This window comes from Schistocerca americana, chromosome 1 (genome assembly GCF_021461395.2).
Source record: "Schistocerca americana isolate TAMUIC-IGC-003095 chromosome 1, iqSchAmer2.1, whole genome shotgun sequence".
NCBI lineage: Eukaryota > Metazoa > Arthropoda > Insecta > Orthoptera > Acrididae > Schistocerca > Schistocerca americana.
Genome location: NC_060119.1, coordinates 1129548076 through 1129571228, shown reverse-complemented (window position 1 = coordinate 1129571228; position 23153 = coordinate 1129548076). Strand labels below are relative to the sequence as shown.

The 23153-nt window shown below is 40.5% G+C and overlaps 1 protein-coding gene across 1 annotated transcript in view; it reads left to right on the top strand.

Moving 5' to 3' along the window:
* Window positions 1-23153, top strand: part of LOC124619168 (WD repeat and FYVE domain-containing protein 3) — a 297546-nt gene that overhangs the window by 258809 nt on the left and 15584 nt on the right. Inside the window, exons 50-53 of the mRNA XM_047145406.1 lie at window positions 537-764; window positions 3929-4120; window positions 11092-11299; window positions 21401-22105. Of these exons, the coding sequence (XP_047001362.1) occupies window positions 537-764; window positions 3929-4120; window positions 11092-11299; window positions 21401-22105 (1333 nt within the window). The remainder of the gene's footprint in view (window positions 1-536; window positions 765-3928; window positions 4121-11091; window positions 11300-21400; window positions 22106-23153) is intronic.

Genomic DNA, 23153 nt, shown 5'->3' with positions numbered 1-23153 from the left:
TAGTCTGCTTGTGAGTCACTATAACACTGATTTTATACTGTTCAGATGACTTCTATCTGTCCAGATCATTTCGGTGGATGTCTTCTCTGAAAAGCGATATCTTTTGTTACTTTATACAAGAGTCGCACAAAAGCAAATTTTTGTCCTATGTTAGTGTCTTTCATTTTGCCAATAATAAGGTGTATGCATCAGAGGTGATTAACAGGGTGTACGTGTCCGAGGTATAATTGTGGCTTTAACATCGCACATATGAAAAAATGAAAGAGTGAAAACTATTCGTGATAGTTTGTGAAAAGATCCTGATGGTGCACGGCTTACATTATACTGGTTATTGAAAACTGATGGTAATTTTGTAAGGGACTGATAGGTTGCTCCACTCTGTTGTACAGAAAAATAGCCAGCAACTTATGTGTGTACATTTTTTGTTCACGTAGTTGAAGGAAGATGTAATTTTAGGATGTGATTTTTTTAATGACAATAATTTTTGTGTTCTGTTCAGATTAACTCACTGTACTATATAACTAATATTCCCTTAGGTTGTCACTATTTGGGAGTACAACAAGAAACAGTTAAACATAAAGCAGTGCCTTTACGGACATACTGATGCAGTGACATGCCTGGCTGCAAGCCCAGCGTACAATGTGATTGTGTCAGGCTCTCGAGATGCAACAGCTATTGTGTGGGACTTGTCGCGCCGCATCTTTGTTCGGCAGTTGCGGGGCCATGCTGCTCCTGTAGCTGCCGTTGCTGTGAATGAACTCACTGTAAGTGACGCTGTGCTTAAAATCATTACTGTCATTCATCCATTAATTTATTGTATAGTTCAAATGTCAGTGTGTGATGGTTTGCTTTCTGAATGTTTATTTTTTAATCATTAACTTGCATTCCATACAGAGGTATAGTAAATTATGTGAATTTATTATAAAGAGGGCAAACATCCTATCCTCATATAAGCTTTTCCAGTTTTTGCTTTGTCTACTGTTTCCTTCCTTCATCCCACTGGCACTGTTATTTGCTCTCTTTATCCACAGTTTTCTGATCTCTGGATAATAAAATTTAGTCATTACTTTCATTCACCTATTAGTTTTTGTCCACACCATTTAGATTTTTTGCATTTAATCATATTACTGCCATTTTATTGAACCGTAACATCCCAACAAGCAATTACAAAAAATAATTGCAGGAGTAATGACAACATGCAAGAGTAATGACAACATGGTTTGACCATCAAGTGGGGAGTTACATTGATTAAGGAACTCTTTCATCATTCAGGAAGTGTATGGGTCAAATATTGAACTATTCAAATCTAGAATTTATGTGGTTTCTCTAAATCAGTTAATTAGAATTCTTGGATGGTTTCCTTAGGGAGGATGAGGCTGATGTCTTTCACCACCCTTGCCCAATTCAAGCTTGTGCTCAGTCTGTATGAAATTGACAGGCACAGCTCATTAAACTCTTATTTCTGCTTCATTCCTTCTTTCCAAGAGCCATTTCTTCATAGGTCTCTGTTGAACAGCCGCTCATTCTTGACACGCAACAACCAACAATGCATCTCCCATTCAGTACTCATATATATGGCAGTAAAGTAAGTACAGCTCACCACTCACCTTTTGCTGCCGCACCTGCTCTTTGTAAGATGATCACCATAGCACCATGTAACAGCAACACAAAATCATGGAATTAACTTTTAACTCAGTGTAATCTGTTCATTTATAACACTTGTAATGTTGCTGACAAGGCATTTGCTTTGCAGACCTAAATATTGAATTCCAGTAGTATTCAACACCATGAGAAACATCATTACGGGACAGAATCATGTCTAGAACAGTTTTGTCCACAATTCCAATTAAATACAGCCTATGATAAGGCCTGTTCCCTCATTTTTAACTGTTAAATATGTATCAGTCAAAGGTTAAGACTAGATTCAAAATTTCAACTGGTTTGTGAATGCAGAAAAGTGCTTCATGACTTAACCAGCAGTGTGCTGCTTCTTGTTTTCCACTAATAACTTTATATCTCAGGTAATGTTTCAGTTTTGTCGAAGAAATTTTCATTGTTGCAATAAATGTTTCTGTTCAAGTATTAAGGGTAACATTTTTGTTTAATTAAACACCGTTTTGTAACATACTTTTATCTTTGCATCTGACATCCTTGAGAGTTAACATTTCCAGTTTTTTTTAATTATCACATTTAGTTTCAGGTTTCTCATAACCATTTTAATCTCAGAGCGCTTGTTTCCTCTAATGACTGACCCATACAACACAATATTCAAATGAAACCATAATTTATAGCTGTATTAACTATATTCTGTTTCTACAACTGTTTTGGGTTCGAAATGGGACTAATAGGTATAATTCTGATGTACACTCATGGAAATTGAAATAAGAACACCGTGAATTCATTGTCCCAGGAAGGGGAAACTTTATTGACACATTCCTGGGGTCAGATACATCACATGATCACACTGACAGAACCACAGGCACATAGACACAGGCAACAGAGCATGCACAATGTCGGCACTAGTACAGTGTATATCCACCTTTCGCAGCAATGCAGGCTGCTATTCTCCCATGGAGACGATCGTAGAGATGCTGGATGTAGTCCTGTGGAACGGCTTGCCATGCCATTTCCACCTGGCGCCTCAGTTGGACCAGCGTTCGTGCTGGACGTGCAGACCGCGTGAGACGACGCTTCATCCAGTCCCAAACATGCTCAATGGGGGACAGATCCGGAGATCTTGCTGGCCAGGGTAGTTGACTTACACCTTCTCGAGCACGTTGGGTGGCACGGGATACATGCGGACGTGCATTGTCCTGTTGGAACAGCAAGTTCCCTTGCCGGTCTAGGAATGGTAGAACGATGGGTTCGATGACGGTTTGGATGTACCGTGCACTATTCAGTGTCCCCTCGACGATCACCAGTGGTGTACGGCCAGTGTAGGAGATCGCTCCCCACACCATGATGCCGGGTGTTGGCCCTGTGTGCCTCGGTTGTATGCAGTCCTGATTGTGGCGCTCACCTGCACGGCGCCAAACACGCATACGACCATCATTGGCACCAAGGCAGAAGCGACTCTCATCGCTGAAGACGACACGTCTCCATTCGTCCCTCCATTCACGCCTGTCGCGACACCACTGGAGGCGGGCTGCACGATGTTGGAGCGTGAGCGGAAGACGGCCTAACGGTGTGCGGGACCGTAGCCCAGCTTCATGGAGACGGTTGCGAATGGTCCTCGCCGATACCCCAGGAGCAACAGTGTCCCTAATTTGCTGGGAAGTGGCGGTGCGGTCCCCTACGGCACTGCGTAGGATCCTACGGTCTTGGCGCGCATCTGTGCGTCGCTGCGGTCCGGTCCCAGGTCGACGGGCACGTGCACCTTCCGCCGACCACTGGCGACAACATCGATGTACTGTGGAGACCTCACGCCCCACGTGTTGAGCAATTCGGAGGTTCGTCCACCCGGCCTCCCGCATGCCCACTATATGCCCTCGCTCAAAGTCCGTCAACTGCACATACGGTTCACGTACACGCTGTCGCGGCCTGCTACCAGTGTTAAAGACTGCGATGGAGCTCCGTATGCCACGGCAAACTGGCTGACACTGACGGCGGCGGTGCACAAATGCTGCGCAGCTAGCGCCATTCGACGGCCAACACCGCGGTTCCTGGTGTGTCCGCTGTGCCGTGCGTGTGATCATTGCTTGTACAGCCCTCTCGCAGTGTCCGGAGCAAGTATGGTGGGTCTGACACACGGGTGTCAATGTGTTCTTTTTTCCATTTCCAGGAGTGTATTTTCACATCTGAGGATGTCATTAGTAGTTTTGTTTATACATTAAATGAGAATCCTTAGTCTTTATGAATTTCAGTTTTGAACTTTACATATGTTATTTTTCTAGAGTGTGAAGTTATGTTTGTAATTTTGGACTTGCAGGGTGAGATAGCAACCTGTGCGGGGACATGGTTACATTTGTGGAGTATAAATGGCGACGAGCTTGCAAGTGTCAATACGTGTGTTGGGAGAGCAGATAGAATGCAGCAAATACTGTGTGTTGCCTTTTCTCAGACCCACGAGTGGGACTCACAGAATGTGATCATGACTGGCTCGACAGATGGTGTGGCGAGAGTAAGTAAATAAACTTACTATGTTAATGCTAAAAATACTTAAATACTAAAATAAAGAATTCTGCAAAAAAATTGTCCCTGCATAGCATGTACTACTGGATGTTTATGCTAATCCAGGCTTTTCTCTTTTTAATGTTTCACTTTGACATTCTCATTTTTCGGGTCTATGGAACGAAAACTGAATCTGATCTAATCTAATCCAGGGAAACGATCAGAGGTCACAATTTTTCTCTAGGCATATTATGTAATTGACAGTATAGCCAAGCTTAAATGGTAAGTTTAAATTTTCATCTTATATCATATCATTGAGCAGTCGACGAGCACATAAATGATTGTGAAATTATTGCCGTTACTGAGCTTTCAAACAATGACCTTTTTCAGAACTAACAAACAAAAACATACAAATTTTTGGTGACGTGCGTTCTGTTACTGCTGCTAAAATGTTAGTTGCCCCACAAATGTTAGTTGCCCCACTCTCAGTTGCTGTTACTTTTCATTGGTATATTTTATTTTCTCACACTTCCAATACCTGAACTATTATATAATGTTTGCAAAGCCAGATCAGGAGGGCTTGTGACGATGAGGATACCTTTCAGCATACAATCACTCCAGTGCTTGGTAACATTCAGTAGAAACAAAAACAAGTTTCTCTTTCTTGACACTCGGTCAAGTAGCTCCTGAGCAAGTTGTCTTTTCGCTACATCAGCAGAGCACAAGTGAACCATACCTGAGTGACGTGTGGGATTATATTTGATACAGCGAGGCATATTAAATGTGAAATGTCATTTCCTAATTGTGGGACAATAGTATGTGGTACTGTTATCTTCTTACTATTTAATAAAGTTCCACATATGTTATATCATTGAACCTTTTCGTGTAGGCTCTTTCAAAGGTCACAGAAAAACATATGTAACTGTATAAAAAATGCCTGTCATAATTCACCGCCTACAAATGTTAAAATTCACTTGCATACTGTTGTATATGTGTCAACTGTGCCACTGCTCTGTTGGTCGGTACTCCTGTCACAGTGATCAACTGCCACCAGTGTAGCTTGCGAGTGCTCTGCTGTAGGCGAAACAGTATGTTGATAAGTGGAAATGTGTGTTAACAACTCTGCCAGTGTAGTGTCAGAAAGAGAAAGAACTACACAACTAAACAATGCAAGCCCAATAACTGCATTTATTACAACAGGCAATAGGAATGTAGAACTCTGGTATAACTGAACACAAACAGCACATTCTGAAGCAGGTAACTTCTAGTAAGTATGTTTGCAACCTGACAAAAAAGTGCGAGACTGGTAGTTTCTCTTAAAAGTTCATTTATACCAAGTTGTATTCCAAGATGACTTCCTGCAGGTCCAGTGTACTGATGGTCATACATCTCACTGATGACTGGCATTGATGGTAGCTCGCTAGCTTTTTAGAGTGGACTCCAACTGTGGACTGGTCATGTTGTGAACTGGTCATGTCGCAAAGTTACTGTGAACTGATTATAGAGTGACTATAGGGACCCAGCAGAGCCGATTATTTTATTGCACGGTGAACATAATCAGTCTGCACGATTGGCAGCCAATGGCTGGGTTGACAAGCTGCTTATTCATTGATGTCCTCCAGCGTTTGATTAGCTTCTGGAGAAGGCTGTCAAAGTAGTTCCATTTGCTAAGGTGCCCTCTTGAAGTGGCCATCACTGTCAGCCTTGCCAAGCAGCTGTGTCTGCCAATTATGCAATCTGTGATAGCATGCTATACAAAGGGATGTCATCTGGGGGCCACAGGAAAATGTAACATGCCTTGGAACATTTACGTGTTCTGGATAAAAAAAAAAAATGCTGCCCATTAAACATGCAGCACCAGGAAGGACAGCAAGTAACGAAATCTTACTTACGGAAAATCTGGAATAGAATGACAACTATGTGGGACTGACAGATTGGTACTTGCTGCACAGAGGAGACATAGATTTGCAGTCAGTCTGACTTCCGATGCTAGGGCCTTAGGGCCTGGAGACAACAGTCAGTCTCTCTCTCTCTCTCTCTCTCTCTCTCTCTCTCTCTGTGTGTGTGTGTGTGTGTGTGTGTGTGTGTGTGTGTGTGTTTGTGTGTGCTTAGACAGTGTAGTAGAAAGAATACATGATTAACGTTGTAGGTGATTGTGGAGTGTACAGCGTGTGAAATTCGGAACTCAGAACTGCCACCTCTGCCAGCAACAGCAGCATTGGCTCTAATGTGGCTGAGCATTGAGTCGAACTGTGCTCGGATTCCATCAAAGGAAGCAGCATATTGGCCACCGGACTGAAAGGCGGGTGCTCTAGATGTCGTTGCAAAGCCTGGCCAATTTTCTGAGTCAGTCTGCGTGGCCAAACAAACAGAGTCTCCCTTTTGGCGACAGTGGTGTGCAGCTGTTGCCATCCTTCATTGCACTGAATACGTCCCTCCTGAATCCATAAATTCCATATTGACATGACAGTGTCTGCCCCCATTAGCTGAATGGCCATCGCAGCAGAATGCCACACCAAGAAGCCCGAGTTCGATTCCCGGCTGGGGCAGGAGATTTTCTCTGCTCAGTAACTGGGTGTTGCATTGTCCTCATCATCATTTCATCCCCATCTCCGACGTGCAACTCGCCCAATGTGGTGTCAAATGCAATAAGTACTTGCCCTCGGTAGCTGAACTTCCCCGAATGGGGGACTCCCGGCCCACAATGCCATATGCTCATTTCCATTTTTTGACATGACAGTTATGGTATTCTAACCAATGCAGGTAGCAATATTGTACAACGATGAACTGCGGACTTGATAGGCCACAATACAGTTGCTGTTTAATTCAAACATATCCTTGTGTAGACATTTCTATTTCTTATGTAAGGTGTAACACAATCTTCTCAGAACCCACCAACATTCAAATATGATTTCTGAATGAGAGAGACCCTGCAAAATGTTTCCTTATATACAAGATGTAGGTGGTGTTACATTGAAAGGTGCCATAAGTTATGTACTATTAATTCTAGAGTCATACCTGGTGGTTTAGCGATAAGTGCTTGCCTGGAAACAGAGGTCACAGAATCAGATCCCGGTTAGACCACAGAATTTCCTGTCTGTGTTCTAACCTAGCCTTCAGCTTTAAACTTTGTGAACAGTCACCGGAAATGACGCCAATTAATTAACTCTAGAAAGAATCTTGTTCATTTTGGCTCATAGTCATATTTTTTATTCTCACTTAGGAGTAGGTTGCAATGCCACTACCTGAATTTACTGTATTATTATTAGACCATGCGGCATCGGACTTCCAGAAAGCGGCTCTCACGTGTAGTAGGTTTGAATAGACACCCTATGGTGATCCAACTACTGCACGGAATTATTGGAATAAATAATGATAATGGCGCGTAACAAACTTATTTTTATGTCTATATTTGATTAGTAGTAACACTAATAATCTCTTTGAAGTGACTGAACCGGGAGCACTTAATTCTGTATGTTTGATATTGCCTAGCAGGAGGACATTCTTCATTTAAAACAATACCACAGCCTGAAATCATTTCACAATACATAAACACACATGATAAACATTTGAACTTGTTTTAGGTTAATGTAAACTACACAAATTGTAATGACTGAATTTTATGTTATTGAGCTTGCATTGTGCTGAAGGCACAATGTGTACTGTGGTGGCAGCAATTTCCTTGAACGCTTAATTAAAGAACAATATAGATCTGCTTGTCACCGTAGTTACTGAAAACCCTAATTGAGAGTCATGTTGCTCGGACGGGACCGAGTAATTTTAGACTATGGCAATGTACTGAAAAGCCACCACATCGAGCTGGATAGTAATTAAGGTGGCACAGTACCTGGCATCTTCCATCCGTTGCATGAAGCGGCATCTGCTGGCAGTTTCGGCGTTAATTCCGACTATTTTCTCTTGTAATATAGCTATGCCGATACTCACGCACCGTAACTTTTCACTGATGTTGCAGCACATAGAAATCACTGGATATGGGGTAATAATGAGCTATTTCCTTTAAATAATTGATTACACTCAGGGAATGCAATTTAAACCACAAAATTATTATTGCCTCCAAACTTTACACACTGTAGGGAACTTGGTTTGACTGTTACACAAACTGATTCACAAAATATAAATGTACTGGTAATGGCATCGGTATAACAACCACTGTTCATAATAATACTCTTGTAAGATAACTTCTAGTTCGTTGCTACCGAAGTGAGCTCACCAATGGACCTCATCAGTTATTGAGATCACAATATGCCGTTGGATGCGGCTACTGGTCCCTTCACACCTCACCGTTAGCACAAGCAACTCGTCGCAATTCACACATCATTGCACCATGCAGTGCCTTGTACCTCAGAGCGGGAAACCGTACTATTTTGCCGCTCACAGCCCATCTCCGTCGAAATACTGTGTCTTACAAGCCTTAGTGTCCATTTAGTTTGTAGCCATACGATAAACGAAGTCCATATCTGTATTCAGCTCACTTCTAAATGGTCTGTTAGCAACGTTACCATAGCACACACTGGCAGTCAGTTTTACGCCACTTAACACTTGTTCTGCCTCAGAGCTACGCCAGCTTACTTCTACTGCCAATATTACGCGCCACCCTGTACACTGTTCTCATTCTCAGGGATTCACCCCGCACCTAAACATTACTTTACATTACGCCAAGCTCTCTATTTAGAATTAAAATACCATAGCATTACAATATTCAATTACATTCATTTTCATATATTAAAGTAATATTATATTTATATTTTTACTAAATGTAACAATTTCATTTGGTTTAATTCTTTTGTTATTTCGCTGTCAGAGTGCAACACAACCTAGACACTGTCTCCCGCATAGTGTTCTTTAGTTTAGCTGCCACCAGGCAGAAGCACTTCCACTTTGCCTTCGATTCTGGCCCACAGATGGCATAAGCATCCACTTTCTCTACCATTGCTCCTCGGCTATGCCTGGCATTCGCTAGACAGCATATTGTCACATTACAAGGTCCATATATATTTCCCATTTAGGCAACAAAACTGTATCTTTGATGTCATGCAGACTTGTATTGCCAAATTTTTGATTATAGCCTCATCTGATTTAGATGGAGTATGAAAATTGTACAAAAACTGTGACAAAACTGCCTCAAAAAAACTACTCCATGACTAGTTCGTAACTGATACACAGACTGGTCTAGCACTGGTGCTTGTATGAACAAATAACAATTAGCAACATTTTATACATCATAGTCATGGTCATGTTTTCTTAGTTATAGTGAAGAATTAAATATTCATAATATTCAAAGGGTGTCAGCGAGTTCTGTATAGATGAAGAAAACATTCAAAATAATTTGTTGTACTGAATACTAATTTCTTCTACATAACAACTTATGAAATTCTATTTCAAAATAGTGGACTAAGAAATAAACAACTTATAAATAAACTACTTAAGTATTTCTCAAAACTGGGTATAGTCATGAGTGAGTGTAAGCAATCATTGATTATATAAAAGTGTCCACATTCAGTCTCCGGAACACTTTCCTTTATTTCCATGTGACTGATTTTGGGCCAACTACCAATCCTCAGACCTATCACAAAAAATTAAATTACAATTGGTTCAAGCTACAAATGGTTTAAGATTTAAGTTTAGAAAGCTTCAAAATTCTTATGAAATTAGTTACACAACTATAGTATTGTAAATAACTTCTTAAGAATTTCAGAGCTTTTGGTACATAAATTTTAAACCATTTGTAGTTTGAACCAACTGTAATGTAATTTTCATAGTAGGATGTGTGCGCGCATGTTCCCCCCCCCCCCCCCCCCTCCCCCCCCCCCCTCCCCCCCCCCACACACACCACACACATTCTCTCTCTCTCTCTCTCTCTCTCTCTCTCTCTCTCTCTCTCTGTGTGTGTGTGTGTGTGTGTGTGTGTGTGTGTGTGTGTTTGTTTTTTGCACGCACGCATGTGCGTGTTTGTTTTCTACTTCAAGATAAACTACGAATTGATATAAAAGGCTACAATCTGTCTTTTACATCTGTCTACATTGCAACTACTTTTTTACTTTCCTGTTTACTTGTAACTGTCGTAATACGTTCCATGTAAATTTTTGATAAACGACATCTGAAGACTTTACTTGGTGTATTTTCTATTTTAACTGCTTTAGTTGTGTGAAGAATCAACCAGTACTTACTTCAATAGGCACTGAAACTACTTCTAAACCAGCATAGACCTCATAGGGGACCATGTCACTGACCATTAATTTGACTTAACAAATTTGAATTAAATGAGTTACAGTTCTCCAATCTCATATGCAAGTGCTTACACACTTGATTCTTGACTCTCCTATATTTTTTATGTCTGAACAGTACCAAAAATAATAATAATAATAATAATAATAATAAAAATAAAACGAATAAGCCTTCATTCTCTAATATAAATACACAATCATTATATTGAAATTGCTTTCAGTTGGCTAAAACTTTTCCATGTGAGTGTATAAACAATCATTTAGTTATTATTGTTTTATAATTTATTGTATCAGGAATGAATATTGACAGGATCTCCTCCTCAGTCTCAGTGTCTGGAGATTGCACAAAACACAAAGGATAAGGCTAAAGATCAATACTTTATACAGTCACTCAAATGAGCACTATTTTGAAAATAACTGTTGTAAGCATTTTACATTTAATGAACTACATAACATACTGATAACCACGGTGTGTGTCTAAGTATCAGACTGTAATGCTTGATGTTCATTTCAGAATAAGGAAATATCTGTGATTTGAATTTCATTATTCATTAAATTTTTGCGAAATTGTGGTTTTTCTATCTGTGCAATACTTTTTGTCATGTTCCACAGGGGACACATTTCTTACCTTTCCTCATGTTTTCTCTTTGCTTTTTGTGATTTATACATTTTATTATTGTGAAACAATTTTTGAATTAACATTTTACATCTTTCTGATGTGGTTTACCAATTTCAGATGTGGTCCATTGATTATGTCCAAGTACCAAAAGAAGAAACAAGACCACTGGTGAAAGAAGGAAGTGATAGTAATCTGGTGTCAGAGGTTGCAGACGTGGATTCCAGTGACGGCAAACCGTGTGCGCCCACTGACACCAGGAACATTCGTGTCCAAGATCTAGTGAAGCAAATGAGTATATCAGCTGACTTTACAGCAGACTCCCAAGGTATGAATAACTTTGAGTTACAAGAGTACGTAGTTCATCAATTAATATTTGATCATTACATCTAAATAGCTCTCACTGTTTTCTTGCCTCATTAGCTTTAAATGATGATCAATCTTTTTTGACGAGTTTCCAGCATTATTGTCAGGAGCTATCATAATCGGTGTTCTGGGGTACAGGTATTTTATGTGGCATGGTTGGCCATACATTGTGATCATATCGTGCAAAAATCAAGGAATTTACATGTCACCAGAGATTATGTCAATGTCTGTGATGGAGGGAAGCCAGTAGCATCATTGATGTAGTTCGAAAGTAAACAAGTTCTCATAACACTCTTTAGGCTGTCAGCATCAAGAGATAAACAATAGAGGTGTAGTCCCAGTTGTAGTCCGATTTAAAAAACACCCTAACAGTAGTTCTGTGTGCGAGGCGATTTTTTAAAGTAAGTACCATTTTGAAATTAAAAAAAGACGTGCTAAGATATCTCAATAATTTTATTTTTACATGAAAGCCTGTACCTTAATCTACGCACTGACACCACTACAGTCTGATTCTTCCTTGTTTACGTTGTGTACTGAGTGTTTAAGATGCCTCTGATAATCGTGAGTCCCACCGACTGTGAAGTACGGGCTGTTATAATATTTCTTAGTGCTAAAGGCCTAAAAGCGATTGATATTCATTGTGAGATCTGTGCAGTTTACGGAGAAAACATTATGTGTGATGGAATGTTAAGAATGTGGGTGAGAGCATTTAAAGATGGCTGCACAAATTTGCATGATGAACAACGGAGTGGGCGTCCTTCGGTCGTTAATGAAAATTTGGTGCAGGAAGTGGACAATAAGGTGAGAGAAAACAGATGCTTTATTTCCTCCTTGTGGGATGACTTTCCTAATGTTTCTCATAGTGTTTTGTATGGCATTGTGACTGAGCACTTGAATTACTGAAAATTGTGCGCACGTTGGGTACCGAAAATGTTGATGGATGTGCACAAAACCAAACATTTAGACAGTGCATTGACTTTTCTTGAGCAGTACCACAACGACGGTGATGATTTCTTAAGTCAAATTGTTACGGGCGATGAAACATGGATAGCCTACGTCACACCAGAGTCAAAGCAACAGTCCATGGAAGTTGAGCAAGGGCTTCGTTTTACTGCAAGACAATGCCCGTCCGCATGTGGCGAATCAGACCAAAGATCTCATCACATCTTTTCGATGGGAAACTCTAGATCATCCTCCTTAGAGCCCCGATCTTGCGCCCAGTGACTACCACCTGTTCCTCCACTTGAAGAAACACCTGGGCGGTCAGCGTCTTCAAGACGATGATGATGTCAAAACAGTGGTTGTGCAGGGGTTAACAAGTCAGGCAGCAGACTTCTATGAGAAGGGTATTCAAAAACTGGTACAACGTTATGACAAGTGCCTCAATATTGACGGAAATTGTGTAGAAAAGTAGATTAAGGTACAGGCTTTCATGTAAAAATAAAATTATTGAGATATCTTAGCACGTCTTTTTTTCGTTTCAAAACGGTACTTACTTAAAAATCACGCCTCGTATTTGCTTATGAGGCTGTAGGTGGAACACAGTTTGGAGTCACTCACACTGGCAGTAAAACAAAGACTGGTGGACAGTTCCTGAGGTTGATGGCAGTGGAGATCATGAAATGAATGACTAGCCAAAAACAAAAAAGTCCAGAGGTTAGCAAACTCATTATACACGTGTGCAAGCATTCCAGCGAGCAGCTCGAATAAACACATAATACAGGCGAGGTCAGACACCCTACTAATTAGTGGTGTGAACTTAAGTCTTCAGTGAAGTAGCAACACTGGCTGGCAAGTGCGGGGCTGCAACATTTATCAGCACTCTCGCGTCAGTAAACAGGCCCACATAATATGTTTTCTGCTATTCATGCAACCTCCACGGGAGCAAGCTGCGGCTGGAGTATTCAGACTCTCTGACCTGTCCTCCATGTCAATACTGAGGCTACGAGAGGTATTCGAAACAAGGCTACGAGAGGTATTCGAAACACTGTTGGATTCTAACCTCTTCCCCCCCCCTCCCCACTTTTAATCAGCACTTGGGGTTCAAAAGTGCAGAAATCCCCTCCAAAGTGTAATGTGGTTGTTTCTCAGTGTGACTTGCCAGATCAGATGCCAACTCAGGCAGTGGGATTTCCAGTTGATCAATGGGATTTGGGCCACAGCTTGGTCTTGCCTTAAGGGAGTGGATGCTGACTATATTGGAGATGAGGATGACTTGGCCTCCATGGGCACCTAAGTCTGAAAACCTCCACCTCTGTCGATTGTGTGGGGAGGCGTAACTGGTGTTGGCGAGAGCTTGTGGTGGCTAGTGGGATGGAAGTGGTTCCAACTCCATTGCCTCCAATTGCTGGTCACTGTCAGTCTGCTGTTTACGCCTAAGACAGAGCTGAGGTTGCAGGGGCAGCAGACAGGCTGTTGGGTAGGCATGTCCTGTGTATGGTTGTGTAGATAGCAGCCAGTCGGCAGCTAAATGGAATGAACAAGAGGTACGTCTCGCAGACAGAGCTCATTCGGATGCCGGACCAGCTGTTTCTGGCCGACTGCGATTTCAAACATTTGTTGCCTTCTACTGCTGCCGATGGCACATTGGCTGTCCTGCAGTCCCAGCTGAAAGTATAAGGCTACGCATGGGAGCCCACGAGGTAGTATGGCTGTGTGCATGGGCAGTGAGTCCACTGAGTTGGGCTCAGCAGGTCGGAGAGGGTGTGAGGTCTGCGCCCATGTAAAATTTTAGTTGGGCTACGTCCATTCACACTGTTGGACCATTAGGTGGCGTGGAAGCTGGTGATTGTCTTCCCAGTGTCATCTGTCATCATTATATTGCACATCTGCATTTTTGTAGGTCCTGTCCGTATGCTCAGCTTCCAAATTGAACATGAGCTGGAAGGAGGCGATGGTCAGCTGCTTAGTGCCCATTGTCTTTATAAAAATCCTGAAATGCAGGTTCCGTGAATTGAGGGATGTTGTCAGAAACTAAGGTGGAAGTCGCCCTCTCTATTGCAGTTATGATGGTCAGGGAATGGATAGTAGCTGTAACCATTTGTGCCACATATATAAAGTTAGATAGGGCGTCAACAGCTAGCAACGACATTGCTCCCTGGAATGGTCTAGTGAAATCAACATACACTCTCTGCCAGAGGTGGTCAGGGCATTGAAATGCTGTCGATGGCAGCATGTCACGACCTCACACAAATGCAAGATGCTTTTCAGTCGGTACCCCTGGGATTTGCAGTGGAATGATAGAGGCTAGCACGAGCGGGGTGTTTGTAGGAATCTGGAACATTTTATAATAATTAGTACTGGAATACTTTAGTAAATAACTTTTACTGAACTACTGCGCTCCAGGATCATAACTAATAACAGCTGTCTTTCTTTAATACAAATGACTCATTAACTGGATTATACAAAACACAAGATAACACAGTATTGGTATTACATGAGTAATACATGTGCAAACTAGAGGCTGTGAACCTAGTGAGTTGGAGGCTATTCTAATCTGACTTTGCTCACGACCTGTAGCTGACTCGGCTGGTGCGATCTGCAAGTCTCACTCTGTCCGTGCCATATGGCGGCACTGCAAGCGCCAGCGAGTCTAGAGAGGTTGCAAGTACTGGGCCGCTATCGATTATATGAAACTTGTTGGCAAAGTATATGATATCCAACACCCCTATCTCAATTTGGCGGCAGCGAGTCTAGAGAGGTTGCAAGTGCTGGACCGCTATTGAATAAGCTTGTTGACAAAGTATATGATATCCAACACCTCTTTTTCAATTTGTAAATAATTCCTTTATGCCACATTTAATGTTTTAGAAACAAATGTAATGCTCCTTGTCATTGGTGTCTTTGTGGGAGAGCACAACACAATTATGCAGTGTCATCATTTTCTCCACTTGTCCTTCACATATCTTGCCATAATTTTCTCTTCTTTCTCTTCCTCCATGGGAGTATGGCAAATACCCTTGTCATTCTTTAATGTCCGCATTTCCATTTATATTGATTCTGTTTTCGTCATCGTGCTTTCCCCACAGTCTTGTTTGAAGTTTTGTTTGCGTCATTGTCATTCACTTTCTTTTTGATATAGTGTTCTAAATTGAATCCACTTGAAACTGGTGGATTTTGCACCATCACCTTTCTTCCTGTCTCCTCACTATGCCTGATTGATTTTCGAAGTTGAACTTTTTTCCTTTTCTAACTCTGTCATTCTTGTTTTGGTAGCTTCTAATTCCTTCTCTTTCAAAGAAAACAGGGACTCCAAAAATAATTATTTTCTTCACATAAATCTTCCTTTTTCCAGTTCTTTCTTTCTTTCTCATAGCATTTATTTTCACATCATTACTGTTAGATCTGGTTGTGGAGGTGCAACATGCAGCATGCATACATGTGGTACACCTGTATTTGTGGGTAACATCTTAGATAATGTTGTGATGTTCGTCTTGTTTTCATTCACATCTCATGGTAGGCACTATATTGTTACTTATTTCATTACTATTCTCTTACTGCTTTGCAGCATTATGCATATCCTTGAGTAATTATTTAACTTTATTTCTCTAAACATCTTTCATTTCCACGCTACGTCTTCCATTCTTTATAGTACAGAATGGCATATTTTTATTCTTCCTCTCCTTTTGGTACAATGTATTTCCTCTCGTTACCTACAAAATTTCGTTTCTGCTGTCCCCATTTCTCATGGTGCTCTTCATGCCTCACTTGTCTGCCAGTTGTATCATCTCCTGTTTGTGTGCGTGAAAACCCACGCTGAAGTTGATGTATTCACTGCAGCCTTAGAAACCTCCCCTCATGTAACCACTTGTGCCTTCCTGCTGCCCGTCATTCCACATTTTGTGTGGCTGCTTGTTGCTGCCCCACTGAGGTGCTAGCCATTCACTTTTGTATTCATGATTTCAGTAGTTCAGGCCTCAGTTATTCCCATTATCATCAAGGCCTTCCTGTTGCGCTCTTTCTTCTACACATTTTGGTATAAGTGTTGCTTGCTCTTCTTTCTCAGTCACAGTGAAAATAACCAGTTTTTGAAAATATGATTGGATAGATAAAATATCTACTCATGAAGTGGTGTCAAGAGAACAAAAATATAAAAGCTATTACAGTTTGCTAGCTTTTGGAGCCAGTGGATGCTTCTTCTGGCAGAAGAGTTGAAGCAGAAGGAAGAAGAGTGAAGGAAAAGGACTGGTGAGGTTTAGGAAAAGAGGTAGAGTTTCCAAAAGTCACCTAGAACTGTGGGTCAGGGTTTTACCAGCCCTTTTCCTTGACCTTCCTTCCCCTTCAGCCCTTCTGCCAGGAGGAGCCGCCACTGGCTCCAAAAGCTTCTAGTGTCATAATCTTTATTTTTAACAGGGCGTTTAGTGTTTTCATCTATCTTATTATCAAGGTGTTGAGTGTTTTCATCTACATTTTTATCTATTCCTTTCAAGTAGGACGTGTTCTCCTCCATCTTTCCCATTATTGTTACTAAGAGTGTTCGCATATCTAAATGCCCTTGGCTACCAGTGCTTATATGTGTAAGTTCTTGTTCTGTCTTATTTCCTTTATTTTATAAAATTTCTAGCCATGCTCACAAGATTTATATACTACTGTCTTTCGCTTCCCCTGCATCGTCCATGAAATAAGATTCTGTTGCAGTAGTTCCCGACACTTCTGTAATTCCTCAGTCTGCATCTACCTTTGTCTTAGCCATGACAATTTCGGTTCCCAACTTGTTTAACTTACTTTCACTACCTCTCTTGATATTTTCGTCCATGACTTCCTAGTACTCGAGTCTCATTAACTTGATTCTTATTTTCGGGTGTAATGCATTATCTTATTCACAACAGATCCACATAATGCACTTCTCCTCAATAGTGGCTAAGCAGTAATGCCACATGCAACCCAATAAAGCAATAAAGCTTTCTTTTGACACTCACTCTTGTTTCTGGTTGAGAATGTAGCTCACTCTGCTGTGCTACCATCATTGATGTGTTGCGATATGATGTTTTGTGCCACTGTAATCCATCATGTTTTCTGTTTGCTGGTGGTGTTCATGCTTTGACACACGACACTTCTTGTGCATGTGTCAGTAACTGTCGATGTTCACACGCAAAGTACATACCCTATCGTTGCCTTGTGTAGTTCAGTAAGTTTCCTTTCTGTGCTTGTTAAGTCTGAAAATTGCACCATGGCATGAATGCCACTTGCAAGCCTATAATTTTAAAATTTCTGACTATGTTCCTAATGGTTGGAAATTGGACTATATGGAAAGAGATTTACTTCAATCATGATGTGCATAAAAAAATGAAACTGCAGTCTGACTGCCCTTGGCATAAGCAGCTGTTTACTACAAAATCAATTGTGAAATATGGTAAGACCCCTCCAGAATAAAATAATATTAATTAATTTATGCCGGCCGGAGTGGCCGAGCGGTTAAAGGCGCTACAGTCTGGAACAGCACAACCGCTGCGGTCGCAGGTTCGAATCCAGCCACGGGCATGGATGTGTGTGATGTCCTTAGGTTAGTTAGGTTTAAGTAGTTCTAAGTTCTAGGGGACTTATAACCACAGCAGTTGAGTCCCATAGTGCTCAGAGCCATTTAATTAATTTATCTTCAAACAATGAAAAACACTTTGGACTGCACTGCAGTCATTGACTTTAATGATATGGATAATTATAAAATGTCAGTCACCACAGTGAAGCCATGGATGATTCTACATTCCTATTCCAACAACATATTCCCATTAATGCCTTATTAAAGACTTAAGCTAACTTCACATATTTGTGATTCACAGCTCTTCACTACATGTTCACTCGACCGAGTCTGCCGCACTACTGCTCTTGTGCACTCGCTACTGTCTCGATTGTTGTCATGGCAAGATAATGTCCTGCCCACCACAAAAAAGATGGGAGACTGCAGGAAGTTCTAGAAGCTAAAGATCGCCACCTAGCTCCTGCTGATATATAGTTCACTGGAAAGTATACAGCATTCTTACTTACCACCTACCGAGGTTTTAAATTTCCTTGCACAGCACTCTGTCATTGCATTTGAGCCTTGAAAATGATGAGTTATGCAACTGTCAAAATATCAGCAGTTGTCACATTCATCGCACCTTTGCATACCTTTAAATTGTTAGGACATTTTATACACTGTGAGGAAATCGGGATTCTGCACAATGTTTGGATCTTGGGTGTATAATTGAACATCATCTCAGCTGATGCAGCTATAATTAATGATATAAATCTAAAAAATCCTGAGAGAATGACTTTCTTTTACCAGGTGTGATACATCATTTGTCTTCTTGAGTTGTGTTAGCAGCATCGTCAAGAGACTATCATTCACCAAAATTATTCTTCGTGGACAAATTTATTTCAGTACTAGCTTAGCGTCCACCTCTTCACTTGCGTACACTGTATGTCTGCAGGGATTTTTCTGTTTTTCTTTAATAGAATTTTTATGTTGTTCACAAATTGCAACACCTTCTAAAGTAGTCATGCTAATTAAGATCATGGAAGAATGGTCTTTTCTGAATGCACTTCTGATCAAAAAAGCAATTCTGGTAGTGGAGTCCATGGTTTTTGTTAATTGTGCCTCTTGCATTTTTATGGTGATATTTCTGTAGAAACTCTCCCCCCCCCCCCCAACACATATTTCTTTATATGAATATTCAAAAGCAGTGAAACAGGTATTTTTTTTTTTTTTATTTCTAAATGAGAAGTCAGATACCAATTTTCATAGAAGTAGCTTTAAAATTTTTAGTAGTTCTTTAATAATGATTTATTTTTTAAAAAATTCATGAACTATTTTGCCCCCTTAGTGATTGAATATCCAAAAAAGTGAAAACATGTATTTTTTTATTTCTGACTGAGATACCAAACACCAATATTTTTAGTTCTACAGCAAAATTGTCTTAATGGTGAACTATTTTGAAAAAGTCTTCCATCCCCTATTGCACCCTGTTAGGAATGGAATTTCAAACAATCCCTTCTCAAACGATGCCTACAGTATAAGATCAACACTCTGTCCAAACATCAAGTTTCTGTCCTTAGAGGTTTGTGCTGGACAATGATGAGTCAATGCATCAGTCTGGCCCTATTTCACTCCCCTTAGAGCTTGAATTTTCAAAAACGAAAACAGCGAAACACGTATTGTTTCATTTCTAACTGAGAAGCCAAATACCAATATTCAAAGATTTAGCTTTAAAAATGCTTTCACAGTGAAATATTTTCATAAAACATTTCAGCCACTATTTCACCCCCTTAGGGGTTGAACTTCCAAAAACAGTGAAATGCATATGTTTTTTTTATTTCTAATAGAGAAGCCAAATAGAAATTTTCATGGGTTTAGCTTCAAAATGACTGCATAATGAAATATTTCCATACAAACTTCCATCCCCAATTTCACCCACATAGGGGTTGAGTTTCCTTAAACAGTGAAACATATATTTCTTTATTTCCAGCTGATAAGCTAAATTCAAATTTTAACACATTTAGCTTTAAAAAAAGCTTTCACAATGAATTATTTTGTTAAAACATTTCATCTCCTATTTTACACCCTTAGGGGTTAAATTTCCAAATTTTGATTGTAACTGAAAAGTCATATACAAATTTTCATAGATGTAGCTTTAAAAATACTTCAGTTGTTCTTTAATAATGATTTATTTTCAAAAGAAGCTTCCACCCGCTATTTCACCCCCATAGTGGCTAAATTTCCTAAAGTGCTGAAACGTGTTCTTTATTTCTGACTGAAGAAACCTAATACCAATTTTCATAGGTCCAGCTTCAAAATTGCCATAATAGTGACATATTTTCAAAAAACCTTTCAGCCCCTTAGGGGTGGAATATTGAAAAATCCCTTCTTAAACAACGCCTACTGTACAAGAACAACACACCTCTGGAAATTTCAAGTTTCTGTCCTTAGTGGTTCGGGCTGGGCAATGATGAGTCAGTCAGTCGGAACATTCCCTTTTACCTATAGAGTTTTAATCTTGGAGTCCTCCAAATGGTTCTGATTGTAAGTTATTGTAAATCTGTGTATCATCATACTTAGACCATGGAGGAGTTTCAGCACCATGCAGCCAAATCAAAAATGTCCTCATCAACAAACAAGAGGAGGAGGATGGATGAATGTGATCCAAATTTAAGACAGTCCTCAAAATGCTCCACAAAGAATTAGGTCACTGCTGTAGACAAAGGAAGAAACAATGGCCATTCTGTCAGTCATTCCATAAAATTTACACCAGGCAGAGAGCATGTAGAACAGTGGTCTGCCAGCTGAGACTAAGAAACTGTTCGAACATACTTTGATAACAAATTCCTTTTCAGTTAAAACTGTCAGTTCTCAAAGACGACAATGTAAAACATCATTAACAATATTATGTGAAGAAAAGTTGCCATTCACCATATAGCAGAGATGCTGAGTCGCGGACAGGCACAACAAAAAGATTTTGACACTTAAAGCTTTCGGCCAATGGCCTTTGCCAACAATACACACACATACGCACTCACACACTCATGCAAATGCAACTCACACACATGACTGCAGTCTCAGGCAACTGAAACCACAGTGCCCACACTTCCATCCTAGATTTTCCATTGTGTAAAACACTATTAAAAACTTTAAATCTGATGCAGATACAAAAATTAAAGAAATTTATCAAAGGATTTCACATCACATCTAAATCTTAAACATGTTATCTACTACAATGGATATGGTCATATTTTATCATCACTAATTAAATATATCAACTGCTTCAATAATACCTCATTTCTTGTGCCGTGTGTATCACCTGATCGGAATTATGGAGTGGCTTTTACTTTCCTTCAGCACCTTGTGTTATTTTTCCCTTGACCTTCCTTTTTCCCTGTAGGGTAAAGAATTTTTCAAGAGTTATGAAAGCTAGAAATTCAACTGCATTTTTAAACTTCTTTGTCAATCTTCCTGCAGTTGTTCTTGTTCTGGCTGCCGGTAAGTAAATTTATCTCTTGTGTCATAAGTGCTGCTACGTCTCACAATTTTTTGACTGCTATTGTCATGTAGATGTGTTCCTGACTTTAAAAGATTGGTTTGTTTTCCAAACAGGTTTGCTAAATAAGAGTGGCTCTGAGAGCAGTTTGTCGGATGAGGATGCACCTGAGGCAGCTTGTGACACATCTAAGAAGGAACTAGAAGCTGCCAGCATAGAAGAGAAAGAAGCCTGCAGTGATGACGATAAGGTACCTCAAGAAGAGGAAGTGTTTACAGAAGACAGTGTCACTGCTAAGACTAGTGACACACGTTCCAGGGAGAGGTCTGTTAGTGCTAACGATCCTGACAACTCCGATGTGGGAAAGGAAGCTGGGAAGGATGAGGTGTGCGAAGTTTCACCCTGTCAGGCCGAGCGCCTCCACAAGGGCGACTTGCACCGACAGCACGCCGTCAGAGGCGCTAGCACAGACTCCTCAGACTCGCTAGTGGTGTTGCGCCGCAGGTCGTCAGCTCGTGCTAACCCACAGTTCCGCAAAAGTGAAGGCAGCACGCTGATAATGTCGGCAGCTCTGTCGGAGAGCGACAGCAACTCGGCGGGTCTCGACGGGCCTCTGCCCGCTGGTGGAGTCGTGGCAGTGGGTGAGGAGGGTGCTAGGATTCGTGCGAGCAAAAGTGATACTAGCCTTCCTGATTCATTTGTTATTGTGGAGCATGCAGACACGATTGAAAGTTCGCCTACAACAAGGACCAGTGTCGACACCAGCTGTGTGCCCAATAATAGGATTCGCCGCAGAAATCCGCAGAATGTACTGAGAGAAGGTAAGTAAAATATACATTTCTTCAAGCCTAAGAATGGCAGTCTTTTTCATTTTAGATGCAATCACCCACTGATACATATCCATGTCCACATCCATTGTTAGTCTCGTGTCAGGTTTGCGCAAAAACCTTGTATCTGTGCCATTATTTTAACTGAGGTAACAACATTATACAAAGAGATAAATATTAATTAGTTGCTGTGTGTTGTTATGACCTGCTGCAGCAAAAGGGGTGGGTAAAATGCAAATTTCATGTGGTATTAAAAACTGACTCCAAACTTGTAGTTTACAATTGGGATTTAGTTTTAGCTTCAAGTTATTACTCACCGTGAGCATAGTCAGTACAATTTTTAGGAAAAGTGATAAAATGAAACCATAACATTTTCTGACTCATCTCAAAATTGGCTTTGCCATTGTGGTTGCTTTATTAATAGTGGTAATTATATTTCTTCTTGCTGTCTCTTTTTGTGCTCTCTTTTCATCCTCTAAATGACACAGTGCCCATGATTTTAAGGAATGTAAGCTACCATTGACAGCTTGCATTATCTCCATCATGAAAATAGTCATCACTAGTGATAGTAGTAAGTCCAGTTCCCTCCTATCAATCCATCTATTTTGGTATCAAGTGTTGAGGTTGTAACACGACTGGCTAATAAAATGTATGCTGCAGGTCAGCCTAACAAACCAGATGTCAAAATTATTGAGGCTTTTTTGCTCATGGAGCGAAAGGCTATTTACAATTTGTACAGAAACCAGATGGCAGTTATAAGAGTTAAGAGGCATGAAAGGGAAGCAGTGGTTGGGAAGGGAGTGAGACAGGGTTGTAGCCTCTCCCCAATGTTATTCAATCTGTATATTGAGCAAGCAGTAAAGGAAACAAAAGAAAAATTCGGAGTAGGTATTAAAATCCTTGGAGAAGAAATAAAAACATTAAGGTTCGCCGATGACATTGTAATTCTGTCAGAGACAGCAAAGGACTTGGAAGAGCAGTTGAATGGAATGGATATTGTCTTGAAGGGAGGATATAAGATGAACATCAACAAAAGCAAAAC